Genomic DNA, 17,824 nt, shown 5'->3' with positions numbered 1-17,824 from the left:
CGGCCATTGTTGAGCAAATGTACTAACTTTGCTCTCTCTCTCTCGACAGGATACTGTTTTTGAGACAACAAATTAAAGAACTTGAAAAGTTGAAGAATCAAAATTCCTTCATGGTTTGAGGAACTCTGAGTTTTCGATGTGGTCTTGAAACAGGAGGAGAGAGGGGGTAGGTGAATGAGTGGGCAAAACCCATTTCATGCGCGCGGAACCCTGGAGAACCAAAGTTCTGTCGCGTTCTGCTCTGGGCCCAGTCTTACATTAAACAAACTGCAGCGAGGTCTTGCTTGGACTGAGGGGGGAGGGGAGAGGGGTGCGGAGAGGTTTTCAGAGGAGCTGCCCTGTCCCTGTACATGTAGATTATTTGTAGATGTTATTTCCATGTTGTAAATATATTTTGTAGATGAAGCCATGGGAAGACATGCCTATCAAAGCTTTTGACATCCAAACGTTAAACTAATCAGCACCGAGGCAGACTGGGATCTCAAGTGCCCTCATTGTCACCATATGTAGAACTCTTGACTGCAGATTTTTAAATGACATGATTAAAAAAACAAAAGAAAACAAATGCTCTTCAGTTATACGATCGGTGAACCATTTGCCTTGAGCATGTACCAGACCTGCATGGAAAAGGTGGACTAGTCGACCGGGACGTTTAAGGAGGACGATGATGCACACACTGTCTTCTCACGACTCTGCACACGTGTCCACCAGTTCATTTCTCTCTCGCTACATATGAAAAATGGTAGTAATGCTACATGGTTATTTGGTTAGTTTATTTCTTTCTCTGGTTGCACTATAATGGTTTCATTCCCTCACCCCATGCCTTTCGAGGGGGTTTACATCATTTTTGTCCACAATGGTTCAGTGGTCTCCTACCTGCCCCTAATGGCCCAGCGATATGCCCATGGTCAACACCAGTGCCTGCTTAAGTGATGGAGTGAATGTGAGCAAGAAAGAAAGGAGAAAAAGTATCATTCCTGCAGCTCAACCGATGTCGTTCCCCTCCCTCACCTCCCTTGGCAGGAGATGAAGACTGGTTGTCACCCAGAATCCCCTTTTCTTTTCTCTTAATCTTTCCAGGTTATTTTTTTCTTTTCATTTCTTTTCTGTACCCTTGTTTTGTTTAAAAAAAAAAAAAAAAAAAACTGTACTTTGAAAAAGGAAAAAATGAGCGTGAGCTGCTGTGGCGACTTGCGTTAAAAACCAGAGTTCATTCCTATGTACAGTTGCTAAGTAATAATGAAGTTAAAGTTTTATTAAAGTTGCAGTGATTACTAGTCTATCAGATATGTTGTATTCATAAATTATTACCACGCATTTTCCTTTGCACCCTGATTGGATGGAATGGGGGGGATAAAGTGCTACTGGAAAACAGGAAACTGAGGGTCAGCCAAGGACTGGACATCACTAACCCTGTTATACCTGGGTCAGGGCAGGGTCACCTGGGGTCGGAAGGTCAAATGTGAAATGTATGTATTGTAATAAACATGCTAAACTAAAAATGTTTTTGTGGTCAGTATTTTGTCATTTTGCTTTTAATTTCTTCCATGTCGAGTTTAACTGATTCATTTAAATTATGCTTAAATAAGCTTAAAGCTTGGTTACCAGATTGGGTTTCAGTTGATATTTGTTTGCTTGTTAATTTATCAGTCGATATTGGATATTTTGTTTATGCTCTTTCCCCTTTTTGTACGTTTAATTGAACTTTGCCATCATCAACTGTTCATTTTTAAAAACTCTTACACTTCAAATCTCAAAATGAATATTTGTTCATGCTTTGGAAACTAACTGAAATAAGTTTGTTGAAGTAAAACTAAGCTAAAATTAAATATTTAAAAAATAAAAGCTAACTAATAATGGACGAAAGCACAATTCCTAAAACTAAAATTTTCACTGTCAATATGTCGATGTCTAAATGCATTTTTAGCGTAACAAGCATGAATTTAATGTTTTAATTTATCTATATAAAACCATATACATTTTAATACAGGTCATTTATTGGCTGTGGTCACTAATAATGATCAGCTTAATGGGGTCTTCTAAATATAGTTGCATCCCTACTTTTTTCTAAGGTGGTGATGTCCACCAGGAGCCATTGTTATTACAGATTTGTGAATATTTGCTAGCTTTTTGTCTTCCTGATATTTCTTAGGTTTTCCATTTTAATGGTTGTATCATGTCAGGTTTGGACTGAAGTTACCTGGCCCGTGTTCTATGCTTCTCCAGTCTGTCCGAATATTCCAACACGGGGGCCATCTGTGGAATAAAAACAACTGCAGATTGTACTTTATACACTTAATAAAAATAAATGTCATACTGCCTGTGTGGAGTGGACACAAAGAGAAACAACAGGGGTTGGAACACAACCATGAACTTTAAATAGCTGAATGCCTCTCGACTAATAGCACATCAGCAGCATGACGCGTCACATCATTTAAGAGCAGTTCAAAGCCGAGAGAAACGGGAAACGGTGAGCCTGGATGTCTGTTCCCTATAGGACTCAGATGTGCCTCAGCTTGAGGTCTGGAGATGTGAAGAGAAGGTTATGCTGGCATGCCGAGTAACTCGACATCAAATGCTCAATGTGTTTTTAAAGCATGACACAAGGTGGGGGGAAAGTCTTATGAAAATGTGCTTTTTAAGATTGCTATCTAGTGGCATTCAGACCCATTCACTATAACAACAAAGCATGTATTTCAGATATTTATATTTGAGGAAGCATTTGCATCCTATGTAATATCCTTCTGTGGAAAAGTCTAAAGAAAAAAACAACAAATAATATTTTTAAATGATTAAAAAGTTATTCATCAATTAGATGAAGTTACAAATAAAAAATTTGATTATTATAAATAAAAAAATTAAAACACATTTAACAGTAAGCTACATTATATAGTGAGTAAAAAAAAATATACAGTGCTCTCCACTATTGGCACTCTTGGTAAATATGAGCAAAGGCGGCTGTGAACATAAATCTGAAAAAGTTTTTTTAAATCACAAAATTCTAACCTTTCATTGACGTGAAACAATTGAAAGTGGGGAGAAGCTCACATTATGAAATAAATGTTTTTCTCCAATGCATGTTGGCCACAATTATCGGCACCCCTAGACATTCTTACGTGTAAAATATGCCTGAAGTATATGCCCATTCATATTTGTGTTTTTAGCATAACAGGGTGACTACGAGCATAACATTGTCCAGCCATGACTTCCTGTTCCACAGGAGAATAAATATGAGGAAACACAAAGGCCAAATTCCCTTAATCATTCATCACAATGAGTAAAACCAAAGAATATAGTTCTGATGTGCAGCAAAAGATCGTATAGCTTCACAAAATAGAATGCGAATGTAAGAATATATAGCTTAAGCATTGACAATTCCCATTTCCTCAATAATTCAGCAATAATTAAGAAGTTCCAAATTAACTGAAGATGTTACAAATCTGCCTGGAAGAGGACATCTTCCCAATGCACAGTGAGGATAGTCTGAGTGGCCAAAGGATCACAGATGGAGAATTGCAGAGATTAGTTGAGTCTTGGGGTCAGAAAGACAAAAAAAATGTTTCAAACAGCACCTACATTACCACATGTTGTTTTGGAGGGTTTCAAGAAAAAAACCAGTAAGACCTCGTTCATCTTCGGGAACACAAATTAAGATATTTTTGTTGAAATCTGATGGCTCAGTGAGGCATCCATAGGCAGCAATGCAATTTACACTCTCAAGATCTATTAATGTACTAAAAACATATTTAAATCAGTTCATGGGAGTACAGTGGTTCAGTATTAATATTATAAAGTGACGAGAATATTTTTGGTGCAGCAAAAAAAACCTAAATAACGACTTATATAGTGATGGCCGATTTCAAAACACTGATTCATGAAGATTCGAACCATTATGAATCAGCGAGTCGATTCATGATTCGGATTGCGTGTTAAACCGCCAAACTGCTGAAATCATGTGACTTTGGCGCTCCGAACCACTGAATTGACTCACTTATTCGATACACTCCGAAGCTTCATGCAGCAGTGTTTTGAAATCAGTTATCACTATATAAGTCATTATTTCAGGGTTTTTGGCGCACCAAAAATATTCTTGTCGCTTTATAGTATTAATATTGAACCACTGTACTCACATGGACTGATTAAAATATGTTTTTAGTACATTAAAGGATCTTGAGAGTGTAAATTTCATTGCTATCTATGGAGGCCTCACTGAGCCTTCGGATTTCAACAAAAATATCTTCATTTGTGTCTCGAAGATGAACAGAGGTCTTACGGGTGTGGAACGGCATGAGGGTGAGGAATAAAATACATTATTTTAATTTTTGGGTGAACTTACCCTTCTTTAAATACTGCTGGATCTTTAATGTTGTGGGCCTATTTTTGCTGGAGGACCTGGACATCTTGTTCAGATACATGGTATGGATTCTCGCAAATATCAACAAATAAACAATCAAAACCTGACCGCTTCTGCTATAAATCTTATAATGGGCAGTGGTTAGATCTTCCAACAGGACAATGATCCAAAACAAACATCAAAATCAACACAAAATGTTTATTAACAAAGTCCGGGAGGAGCACCTTCAGATAATTGACACGAGGAGTGGAGAGCACTCAGCCAATCAACAATAAGAGGTATATATATTCAGCAGTCTTACCTCCGTTTGTTGACTGTTTATCAGCATCCCTCCACCACCCCTTCTCCACACTTCTAGTTCACCACTTACATGGGGGGAGTACTCTGAGATCGGGCCAAATTCTGAGTCCTCCCCCCAGACACGCTGAGTGTGAACTCGTGAAAATGTGTCACTGAGCACAAAATTAATCTTCTGCCAGACTGCCATGACCATCCAAGTCCCCTGACCTGAACCCTATAGAAAATGAGTGGGGTGAACTGAAGAGAAGAAGCACCAACATGGGGCTGGAGAGATTCTGTATGGAGGAATGGTCTCTGGTCTCTTGTCAGGTCAGGTGTTCTCCAAACTCATTAGGCATTATGAGAAGTCTCAGAGCTGTTATCTCTGGAAAAGGAGGTTGCAATAATTGGGTGCCAATAATTGTGGCCAAACATGCATTGGAGGAAAAAAATATTAATAATGTGAGTTTCCCCCAACGTTTTGAGAATTTTTTGAATGAAAGGTCAAAAGGATGAACAATGCAGATTTATTTTCACAGCCGCCTTTGCTCATATTTACCAAGGGTGCCAATGTTAGTTGAGGGCACTACTATAATAATGTAACGTAATAGGAACTCGTTTTAGATTTATACTATTATTTTTCAGTATATAAAAGATAGATGCCTTTTGAATTTTAGGATGGGAAGTCCTTAAACGAGGAGGGGTCCATGGTAAAAAACAAAAACAAAAAACTTGGTGTAGAGCTATCTAAAATTGTACCATTTGAAGGCTTGAGCCATCTATATTATGTTTGATCAACTAAGTCAAAAACAAAAATTGTTCCCTGTATTCGCCCTACATGACATTTTTATCATGTGCATAAATCATCCAATTAGTCTGCAAATGTCAGTACAGTTTCTTATCTACTCCTCTTCGTAACCTACTAATAATGTTTTGGTAAGTGGTTGCTTTTTGAACAAACTAGAACCTGAACAAGGACATGGCGGAAAAAAAAACCCCGAGTTGGTCAATCCCACTCATGGACACCAGAGAGCAGCGCCTGATCATTCAAACTGAAACACTGCAAATCGTCTAACGCCGTTGTTTGAAATGTTAATGAACGGATATTCCAATTTTTTGACGACGTTTTAAGTGTTTATCTAAAACATGACTCATGTCTCTAAAAAGGTGGGTTCCCTACTTAAACTAGCTATTACGAAAAACGTGTTATTTGTTAAATTGCAATGTGCTTGAGAACATTTAGACTGATGAAAGCCTTGATTACTGTATTCCTCATTATCTTGTGATTCCTCATAATTAGTAAGACTAGACTGTTCTTTAGAGTGGATTACTGAAATATATAGGCTACTGAAAAGTCATTATTCATAGTGAAACTACTTAACATTAAAGTGAATAGGCCTATGCTGAATTAGCTAAAGTGGGTCGAATTAAGAACGACTGCAAAAAAAAAGTAACTTCCCCCAAAAACAACTCACCCTGGCATTAGAAGTATCAGTAGTGATGTTCCGAAGGGCAGTTTCACATAGGCTCTTGGATTAGTCTATGGAGGTGTGAATCGCACCATTTGAAGGGAGGACTGGTTTTGAACTGGCGCCTCTGTGAAATTACCAACAATTAGGATAATTGCTGTCAATCCGGTAATTTCTGTAGGTCTCTGAATGTGTCCCCTGAAGCGGAATCGCTTGTCTTTAGCCTTTGACACTGAATCGATGGCCGTCTATCAGAAGTGAGCGTCTCCCAGTCTGTCTCTCATCATCAAACACTTCCCTATCTCCTGCACTGCCGACCGTCTCTACCTCCAGCTATAGGCTAATAAACCACAGTATACTATCTACAAATTCCCCACACATTCAAGACATGTTTTAATGAATTAAGTATTAATATTTTTAAAGTTTAGTCAGTTTTAAGTAGGCTAAGTTTTATTTTAATTCGGTTTACGGCATAGGCTGTCCATGAACTTGCCTCAATAAATTAATAATAAGATAAAATCATAGGCTATATCCCCATTTTCCAACAAAGGTATAAGTGAATCCTGTTATGAAGATTACAATTCATAAACGTATGGTTGTATTAACTGTTATTTAACGCCACTGAATGGGATACATTAAATAGGCCTACATTAATGCATACAAACAATATATATATATATATATATATATATATATATATATATATATATATATATATATATATATATATATATATATATATATATATATATATATATATATATATATATATATATATATATATAGCTATATAGCTCTTAAGTAGCATAACAATTGCAAGTTACAATATTTTTTACAGTGTGCTATAACATGGGAGGACATTTTTTTCAGCTGTTTTTCCCCACTACACTATAAGACATAGCCTACATGATACACAACAAAACATTTAAATGCACAAATATGAGATTTTTCAAACTTACATAAATTACAGAACTAAATTTTAACCAAAACACACTTTAATTAGCCTATTCTAACTGTGGATTTTGTTTTATTTTGAAATAGAAACACTTCGTAGGCTATGTTTGACGGGGGGGGGGGGGGGGGGGGGGGGGGCTTAAAATTTTCATAATGCAGGCTTGGTTACATTTGTACAACAGTTATTCGTTTATTTATGGTTTCAAGGTTGCCCAAAATGCCTTCAATTGGGAAGCACATGCCCTGACCAAAGTGCTCAACACATTAGGGCGGGTAGGGCAGTTGAGATATCGATCGTTGTGCTCTGTGTGTTTTGCATGGGATTGTCTGGGGGGTAATTGAGTGTCACTGTCTGTCTGTGTCGTCTCGCTGGCGCCATGTGCCTCTTTGGATTGCTAATTTCTCTAACCGACCCGCCTACATCCACTCTCTAGTGCAGACCTGCAGCAGCCTGGGAAACACTGTCATATGGCTGACAAAGCCCTGAAACATACTTCTGACTTTAATGCGTTCCTCAAAAAAATAAAATCCATATTAATACTAGCCTACCCTACAAAGATCTTAATGGTTTTGATAAGATCTTTAAATCTTGATGACACAATATGCTAGGTTTCTATTTCGTAATCGGCCACACCAGCTTTCATTTTAATAACCATTATGTTATTATATCTTTTTTTCTCCTTGCTACCTGCCTCATCATGCGATTCTGTCTCAGCAGCATCTGTAGGCGGAAAGACAAATTGTATGACCGCTGTGTGAACCAATACCAATGCCAATAGGACGGTGTATGCAAATGAGTCGACGTGTCTGACCAATGAACGTGCCAGTGGGAGTGGCTACACAGCCCAAAAACTGATCCAGTGAAGTTTATCCGACCAGTGAGTGATCCGCTGCTCCGGGATCGAGGATAGTTGTCCATGTCTCATTTATTTTTATTATTATTTAACGAAGCCGTTTTTGAATTCAGTTTTATATATTCGTGTTTCTTACGCATGACGGACTGGTTTGGTTTCGTACGCACAAGGAATGTGCCTGTAGCTCGGATCTCAGCAGTTCGGCATTGGTCTCTGATGGAACAAGACACAGGCTTTGCCCGTTTGTGTTCGGATACAGAGTAGATCACAGATCCCTTGGAATGCAGCAATCAATGTAGGACATATGTAACAAGTACTCAAGCCATTCGGAGGGTCTTGCCACTGGGTATCAAGACAAGGAAAAGCAGTTGTAAATGGATCGTCATTCCAGCCTGGTTTCTCTTTGGTTTCAGCTGGAACTTTGTGCGATGGCTGTTCTTCTCGCGAAAGGTAACATTGAGACACGATACTATTAGAACTAACTCGCTAAAATAATCTAAAACTGCAGCGCTCAAACACACAAAAAATCATTCAAAATTTTTATGTAGGCTATACATTTCTCAACACTTGTGTGTTGGCTAATGGCCTTGTTTGCCGAAAACAAAAACTGACGTCTCAACGCGTGGCTACAATGTTAATATAACATTACTAGGTTATAAATTATACTTATATGCTAACAACTCATTATAAATCTTAAAATTTCACTCTTACAACTGTGCGTTAACTGCCTTTAGAACGGATTTAGCTTTGCTCGTCCATTTTCGAATATATATATATATATATATATATATATATATATATATATATATATATATATATATATATATATATATATATATATATAGTCTCTTAAGCACGTTGATATGACGTTTAAAATGTTTCTAGCTGCTAAAGACTGGTTGACCAGCTAACATGTTCCAAAAAACATCTTGAGCTATTTAGTTACTGATCTATAGTGGTATAATATTGCTAACTTTAGACCAGCTATTATGCACTAAAACACATCTAGGCTATGTCATTTTCGGAGCCTTTGCTAAATATTGATTGGGAAGTGGTATCAAAAACAATATGCTTTGTATTTATACATTACTGGATAAGCACAACAACCGGTCTCAAACTAAATAAATAAATTTAGCCTAACTGATAAGAAGAACTGAAGTGATTTCTCACACTAATGAGATGACTTGTAAGTCCAGCCTTGGACCGTGTACACAAGCAGCTTACAACAACACAAAGGCCGTGTTTATTTGTGTTCGTGTCGTGGTGTGTGTTTAGTGTTTTGTTTCACGTCCACGCGCAGTGCTACTTCGGCGGTGGGTAAAAATCTCGGACTGACCGACCATTTACGGAAACAGCGTATATTTTAACCGTGAAAAATACAAGCGCGAAATGTTAAACAATCCGTAGTCTTGTAACTGACCACGTTATGAACATTTTTACACCAAATCTTTGGAAACCTTGAAGCAATTATTAATTCCTCCTCATGTCGATCCAAATCTGTATGACAAAAGTAGATTTTAAGCAGAGTGACAGTCCTAGTCACCATTCACTTTCATTGTATTGAAAAAAGATGCAACAAAAGAGATGTTCTTAACATCTTCTTTTGTGTTCTACATACGAAAGAAAGTTATACAGGTTTGAAACAACACGAGGGATTTTTTTTCCCGGTGAACTGTCCCTTTAAAAGTTACCCTCCGACTTAATGCCAGGTTTGACCACAAGTGAGCTTTCGTGCTAACTGAAAAAGGAGTCCTGCTCTCACCCCCCTTTACAAGTTTCCATTTGGGTTGAAAGAAATTGACTTTGGCAAACAAACCACTAATTATAAGCTACACGGTTCCTGTTTTATAAGACAGACTAAAAGGATCCCTTGCTTGAAATGCCATGACACAGTTACAGTGTTGAACAGAATTGCCATATATTAGTGTTCTGACACAAACACTTAGTCAGAGCACTGTGTTAACACTGTCTCTTTTTGGCTTTTTCTGGCATAAGATCAGAATAGTTTAGCATTAATTGCTTATTTTCCCCTCACATCCTATTTGGCGACATGAAGAATGCCTTCCTGGTAATAAAGTTAACCAGTTTCAGCATCTTGGTAATGTTAGAGAAACTGCACAGTTTGATTTCCTAGTAAAATGCTCAATTTCTGTTGGAATGGATGTGATGGGAATTTCAGCATTCCCACGCTTTACGGGGCAAATTTTCACTTTTTGGTGCTAGTCTAAAATGTTAACAAAAGAAAGTTTAGTTTCCCGGAAACACATCTGGACAGATTTATATTTTAATATATACATATGCTGTGATTTAATTCATCCTAGATGGTGCATTAATGTCAGTGTTATCTATTATCACAGAAGATGATCACTTTTAACTAACATGACTGCTCTGTTTTGCAGGAGAGATCAGGTGCTACTGTGACGCACCGCACTGCGTTGCCACTGGATACATGTGTAAATCTGAGCTCAACGCCTGCTTCACTAAGGTCCTGGACCCACTTAATACAAACTCACCTCTAACGCACGGCTGTGTAGATTCGCTTTTAAACACAGACGTGTGCTCCAGCAAAAACTTGGATGTTTCCGGCGGAAGCTCTTCTCCCGTAGAGTGTTGCCATGATGATATGTGTAACTACAGGGGTCTGCATGACCTAACGCACCCTCGAGGCGACTCAACAGGTGAGATACTCAAATGTGACAATAAACGAAAGCTGTCTGAGTAGATTGTATCATAGGTGTATTTCACGTTTTAATGAAAATTCTCATCCTTTTGCTCATCCTCATGTTGTTTCAAACCTGTATGACTTTCTTTCGTCTGTGGAACGTAAAAGATATTTTGAAAAATGTCCATACAATGAACTATTTTATCCCACAGAAGAAAGAAAAAAGCCATACAGGTTTGGAATGATTTTAATTTCCGGGTGAATTGTTCTGTTAGCCTTACTTAAGTTTTCCTGCCTTGGTACAGAATGTCAGGCATTGAATAGGACACAGTGATTCCCTTATGAGTAGATTTTTTTTTTTTATCTAATCGAAGTAGGCTATTATCTTTACTGATGCCTGACGTCAATCCTGTGCAAACATGGACCCTTGTGACAGATACTTTAGTATCAGACATATATGTGCGCACACATTGACTTTTACTGTTCTCACGGCTCCGAACTGCAGGCTGACATTTAATGGTTTCCAGTGCAGCGTGAGTTTGCGGCTAGCCGGCAGTTTACCTTTTAGCACTTGGATTCAGATCACATACTTTTTATTGCACGTGGATCATGAAACGTTCCCACTGTGCTGGAATGTGCTTCTCACAGCGTCCCTTGACAGACGGCTCGAATCACATTAATATAATCCTGTTTAATGAAAAAGGTGCACTGAGATATTAAAGAGAGTGGAACAAGTATAAATGTAACATGTTAGCATTAAGCCTCATGCTGTTTTTGTTTTTAATTTCCAGTGCATTCTCCAAATCTCACTTTGTTCTCACTTTGCTTTCTCTCTCTGTCTAGACCGATACCACAGCTCCAATCAGAACCTGATCACAAGAGTGCAAGAGTTAACGTCTGCTAAAGAGGTGTGGTTCCGGGCGGCAGTGATAGCGGTTCCCATTGCGGGTGGCCTTATCCTGGTTCTGCTGATTATGCTGGCGTTGCGAATGCTCCGTAGCGAAAACAAGCGTCTACAGGCCCAGCGCCAACAGATGCTGTCTCGCCTGCATTACAGTTTTCATGGACACCACCATGCCAAGAAAGGCCACGTGGCCAAGCTGGACTTGGAGTGCATGGTGCCGGTAACAGGACATGAGAACTGTTGTCTGGGCTGTGATAAACTGCGGCAGACGGAGTTGTGCACGGGAGGAGGAAGCGGAGGCGAACGCCTACTATCTCTGGTGCACTGGGGGATGTACTCGGGGCACGGCAAGCTGGAGTTCGTATGACTACTCGGAAGTTCTTTGTTCGGGCACAAAAGGGTAACCGTGTAGTTTGCTGTCATAATTTTATTATCGTCCCGCTTTGTGCGTTATTTTATTGTCTCCATAGAGAGTGAAGAAATTTCAAGGACGCAAATCTTTGTGTTTTCTCAAAAGAGCACTTTACTTGAATTAGAACGGCCGGTCACTGTGGGGTTATGGTGAATATGAAAGTGGGCGGGGCTAAGGACTGCAAACCCCGCCCTTTACCCGCCAGGCCGTGTCCTGTGGATCCTGGAATGACACTGAAGACTGAAGGATTCGTAAAAGACGGTCTTATTTTGCACATTTGTATAAAACGGACAAGATGACTATGGGATGGTTGGAAAGCTGCATTCGAAGCGGCTTTTTTTGAAGAATTTTACACTGACACCAGGGTACAAATAAGGTTTGTTGTAGTCAAATTGTATGAATAAAGAATCCAATCTTGACTGTAACAAATCACGCGCCTCTGCTTGTTGTGTTTTTTAGCTCTACTCAACTGTGTGTGTGTGTGTGTGTGTGTTTGAGTGATGAAGATCAGTCAGTAGCAGGGAAACTGACACAGAGGCCTTGTTCTAAAGTAGTGCCCTTCATCTGACTGCGTCATCTCTGAAACCCCTCCAAAAGGGACACATTACATCTCTCTGGCTTTCTCGGCTGCTCTCTTGGGATTAATACTGGAGGTAGAGCGAGTATTTATTTAGTAAGTGAGGGAATGTCGGTAAGCTGTGAGTTCAGAGTCCTTTGCCTGCACTCGCTGAACACAGTAATTCCCTTGTATGCACTCTGGCTTGACTTTACAATCCACAAATCACGGGCAGATTTGAGAACTGTGAAACTGTTTTTTTTTTTTTTTTGACCTACTTTGAAATTATGCTTGCAGCTTCACACACCAAATGTCCTTAAGAACAGCAGCAATTGCTAACATTCCTCTGTGATATAGTTCATTGGAGAAGATGTGCATACGGCATAGACTCCACGTGACAGCTGCCCCTCTTTTTCTGAGGATTGTTGGTGAAATCAACTCCTTGAGAGCAAATAACAAACTGCTTTATATTATAAAATACTTTTGTGAAGGGCAAAAAAAGTGTTAGGTTTTTATACATTAACCACAAAAAACTTATTTTAAATTAAGAAAAATAATAAAGCACACTTAACTTAAATTATTAGAAAATATTAAACACTTATTACAAGCACATTTTTTAAGCAAAATATTTGGCAAAATAAAAATACCAATTGATATAGTGGTTAAAACTAGTGGTTAAGACAAAGTGCACACTTTCTGGTTGTAACATGTACATAGTTGATGTGATGAATGACACCTGTGTGAACTTAAGGATAACTGACTTCCCAGCTAACAAAACATTATGTTCTAAGAGTGTTTTGCTATCTTTTCCATTTGGCCTTAAGGTATGAAAATGTTATTTCTTAATGTTCTGTTGGAGTGTTACTTTTGTATGTTCTCTGAACATTTTGAAACAAGTAGTAACATTTAAAAAACGTTATATGAACTTCTAATTAATGTTTCAGGGGAAAAGTCTACAAAAAATTAAGTTTGAGAACATTATTAAAGACTAGATAACTTTGAACAAAAATGTATTTGTTTGTAAACAACATTTGAGAGCAAAACCTTGTCGGATTTCTGCAAACATTCCCTGTTAGCTTGGTTCATACATCAATAAACAAAAAAACGTCACTGCAAAATTGGCTTAGAACGTAAAGTTTGTTCTAAGAAAAGCTCTAGCATCATGTGTTTGTAGATTACTCTTTGATATATTATTTCATGCAATGAGTTTCATAGGTTTTTATTTGTTATTCATTTATTTTACATTTACACAAAAGAACATTTAAATACTTTTTTGTGAATAGCTCCAAATTTGTGTCTCAGCAGCTTTACAGAAAGTTATATTGTTATACAAAGCTATAGTGTAATATTAACAAGTTGAATCAAAAGATTGAAATACCAATTCCTTCAAAATGCTCTATAACAAAGTTATAATATTGAACTTAATGCATTTAAATGTTTCCAGTATTACTCTGGCTGGTGTTGTCCTGTCTGCAGCTTCCTCTCACGCCTGCCCTCCCTCTTTCTCTCTCTCCCATGTGTCTCAGCTGACCTTGCTGTATATGTCAAGACCCCAGGAAGACGCCATTAGCTGGCGGTCCACTTAACAGGCGCTAGCATTAGTGAGTTTAGCCTCCCCCTGGACTATTAGCGCTCGGTTAATGATAACAAAAGCCTGAGAGTTTGGACGAGCTAATGATCTCATTGTGTTCTCAGCTTCACTATGGCCAATCACCTGCTTCTGAGACTAAATGTGACCCTGGACCACAAAACCAGTCATAAGTGGCACGGGTATATTTGTGGAAATAGCCAACATCGTAGGGGTCAAAATTATCGATTTTTCTTTTATGCCAAAAATCATTAGGATATTAAGTAATGTTCCATGAAGATATTTTGTAAATTTCCTACCGTAAATATATACAAAATGTATTATTATTAGTAATATGCATTGCTAAGGACTTCATTTGGACAACTTTAAAGGTGATTTTCTCAATATTTAGATTTTTTTTGGACCAGATTTTTTTAATGTATTGTTGTATCTCAGCCAAATATTGTCATATCCTAACAAACCACACATCAATGGAAAGCTTATTTATTCAAGTTTCAGAAGAAAAAAAAACCTTATGACTGGTTTTGTGGTCCAGGGTCACAAATGTGCTATGTGTCTCAAAATTAGTTTTATTTTCCCTCCCTATTTGTACATTTTTGTTCACTTTTTTATGTTCTGGCCACTCTGGTATAATATTTTTACATTTACATTTTATTAAATAAACAATGAATCGAGAGAGTTTTGAATGAGATGCTGCGATTTGTTTTGTAAGATCATATAAAAAACACATATTTCCTCACTGGTCTGTATAAAAGCAGCATGAGGTTTGTTTGCATCACTCATTGCTGTGGCAGTAGTCAGCATGGCCATTTGTATTGACATGCAAATTTAACAAGGGCACCGGCTGAGCCTCCTTTACAAGCTTAATTTGTTTTGAATTGACTTCAAACTGCCATTGCTGTCCTTCTATTCAGGAGTGCAGCTTTATTGAGCTCCCTCCCCATGTACCCTCTGGGCGTCGTTCCTTTAGATGGATAATATTCAAATTTTAACATTTAAATCATTCTGTGGCCTCAAGGGCCATTATTTTTAACAATCTGATTGTAATGTCTGTGTGATTAGCCAATCAAGTTAATAGTCTCAAGTTCATTTGATTACATCCGACACACACACACACGGTATACTGTGTGTATATATATCGAGAGATAATATTATATACAGTATATATATATATATATATATACTGTATTTACACCATATATAAGTGAATAACGCTGATTATCTCTTCATCACGGCACCTGTTAGTGGGTGGGATATATTAGGCAGAAAGTGAACATTTTATCCTCAAAGTTGATGTGTTAGAAGCAGGAAAAATAGGCAAGTGTAAGGATTTGAGTGAGTTTGACAAGGACCAAATTGTGATGGCTAGACGACTGGGTCAGAGCATCTCCAAAACTGCAGCTCTTGTGGGGTGTTCCCGGTCTGCAGTGGTCAGTATCTATCAACAGTGGAACAGTGGTGAACCGGCGACAGGGTGATGGGCGGCCAAGCTTCATTAATGCACGTGGGGAGCAAAGGCTGGTCTGTGTGGTCCAATCAAACAGACGAGCAACTGTAGTTCAAATTGCTCAAGAAATTAATGCTGGTTCTGATTAAAAGGTGTCGCAATATACACAGTGCATCACAGTTTGTTGCATATGGGGCTGCATAGCCGCAGACCAGTCAGGGTGCCCATTCTGACCCCTGTCCACTGCCGAGTGCGAACAGTGGGCATGTGAGCATCAGAACTGGACATGGAAGAAGGTGGCCTGGTCTGATGAATCACGTTTTCTTTCACGTGGATGACTGTGTGCGTGCGTCCAAACGAGCATCTGTGGGATGTGCTGAAAAAACAAGTCCAATCCATGGAGGCCCCACCTCAAAACCTACAGGACTTAAAGGGATAGTTCACCCAAAAATGAAAATTAGTCCATAATTTACTCACCCCCAAGTCATCCTAGGTGTAAATGACATTCTTCTTTCAGACGAATAAAATCTGAGTTATATTACAAAAGTCCGGGCTAATCCAAGCATTAGAATTGGATTCATAGTTGTTTTTGAACTCCATAAAAAGTGCATCTGCCCTTCAAATAACATGCTCCACGCGTATCTGGGGTGCTGATAAAGGCCTTCTGAAGTGAATCGACACGTTTGTGTAAGAAAAATATTCATATTTAAAACTTTATCAAATAAACTTTCAACCGACCGCCTTCCATGGAAAAGTGTTGAATGTTGAAAGTGAAACTCAAGATGCGTACGTGACGTCATGACGAGCCTACCTGGTCGCGTTAGTCTTTCGATCGACAGGGGAACTTTCAACAATTTTTCCATAAATTGAACAGGGAAGGCAATCGGTCGAAAGTTTACTTGATAAAGTTTTAAATATGGATATTCTTCTTACACAAACGCATCGATTCGCTTCAGAAGGCCTTTATTAACACCCCAGAGTCACGTGGAGCACGTTATTTGATGGGCAGATGCACTTTTTATGGACTTCAAAAACAGGGCATGAATCCAATTCTAATGCTTGGATTAGCCTGGATTTTTGTAATATGACTCAGATTTTATTCGTCTGAAAGAAGAATGTCATATAAACCTAGGATGACTTGAGGGTGAGTAAATTATGGGCTAATTTTCATTTTTGGGTGAACTATCCCTTTAAAGCATCTGCTGCTAACATCTTGGTGCTAGATACCACAGCACACCTTTAGGGTATAGTGGAGTCCATGCCTCGATGGGTCAGAGCTGTTTTGGCAGCAAAAGTGGCTTGGTGTATGTATACTCAGGGGCGTCGCACCCGTGGGGGATGTGGGTGTTTTAACACCCACACTTTTCCCGGTGAGAGGGTTCAACACCCACACTTTTTCTGTAGTTTTCCCGCAGTTTTGCACAAACGCTTTAGGGATGCCACAATTCTCATTATAATATTAAACCGTTCGGTATGGCATTCACGGTTCAATAAGCGCTTGAATTGCGTTGTTTTTGCTGTTTTGTTTTTGCAGTGTGAGTCTACGCGCTGATATGAGCAAATATCCAATCACTATACACAGTGCTAGACACGCTTGCAATGCTGGTGTCAGAGTTATACTCACGGAACTATAGTTATTCACAATCACGAAAGTTTATTATTTGCATGCGTTTTAAAGCCTTGCCGGTAATTCGCATGCTTATACACCGTTTTAACTCGCAGAGCGCGCACTAAAAGCCTGTCAAACACTTGATTACTGGACTAAGTAATCTTACTGTGCTAATAATGTCAAATACACACAAGGTTAACATAAACACATTCGGTTATGTGTAAAGTGAAAGTAAATTTGCATGTGTCATATATTAGATGCACGTCTTAATAAATTGACAGGAGCGCAGCCCTTAAAGGGACAGTTAGCCTCTAAAATTATGTAATTATTTACTCATCTAATGTTGTTCCAAACCTGTATTAATTTCTTCTGTTGAACACAGACGGTTGATGGTAGCCATTGACTTCCATATTATTTCCTAATATGGGGACTTTAATGTTAATAAAACTACAAAAGACATAGAAAAGCACTCTCTGTTCTTGACTGAAAAACAGAATACAGTAGCTTTAATAAGAATCAGTGTATATTTTATAGTGAAGTTTATGTAGTGTTTTATTTTTACATCTATTCATTAAATTTCATACTCAAATGCTGCTGTACAGCTCTGAGCTGCCAGTGTAAATCTTTATATATATATATATATATATATATATATATATATATATATATATATTTTATATTATACTATACACTAGGAATGTGTACAAGGTTTTTTTAAGTAAAGTTTTAAGTTTAA

At 38.3% G+C, this 17,824-nt stretch overlaps 2 protein-coding genes across 2 annotated transcripts in view; both read left to right on the top strand.

Moving 5' to 3' along the window:
- The window catches only part of waca (WW domain containing adaptor with coiled-coil a), a 51,701-nt gene extending 50,197 nt beyond the window's left edge, over positions 1–1,504 (top strand). The window contains exon 13 of the mRNA XM_079801745.1: positions 50–1,504. Coding sequence (XP_079657871.1) covers positions 50–119 — 70 coding nt within the window. The 3' untranslated portion in view covers positions 120–1,504. The remainder of the gene's footprint in view (positions 1–49) is intronic.
- A 5,984-nt stretch (positions 1,505–7,488) lies between these two features.
- Positions 7,489–13,558, top strand: bambia (BMP and activin membrane-bound inhibitor homolog a). The gene is made up of 3 exons (XM_079801161.1): positions 7,489–8,360; positions 10,310–10,588; positions 11,416–13,558. Exons 1-3 carry the CDS (start codon positions 8,285–8,287, stop codon positions 11,841–11,843), a joined length of 783 nt encoding a protein of 260 aa, XP_079657287.1. The 5' UTR covers positions 7,489–8,284; the 3' UTR covers positions 11,844–13,558.
- Positions 13,559–17,824: the final 4,266 nt, after the last annotated feature.

The sequence above is a fragment of the Gobio gobio genome, assembly GCF_949357685.1.
Source record: "Gobio gobio genome assembly, chromosome: 20".
In the NCBI taxonomy this organism is placed as follows: domain Eukaryota; kingdom Metazoa; phylum Chordata; class Actinopteri; order Cypriniformes; family Gobionidae; genus Gobio; species Gobio gobio.
The sequence above is the reverse complement of the archived record's forward strand: the minus strand, read 5'-3'. Positions and strand labels throughout refer to the sequence as shown.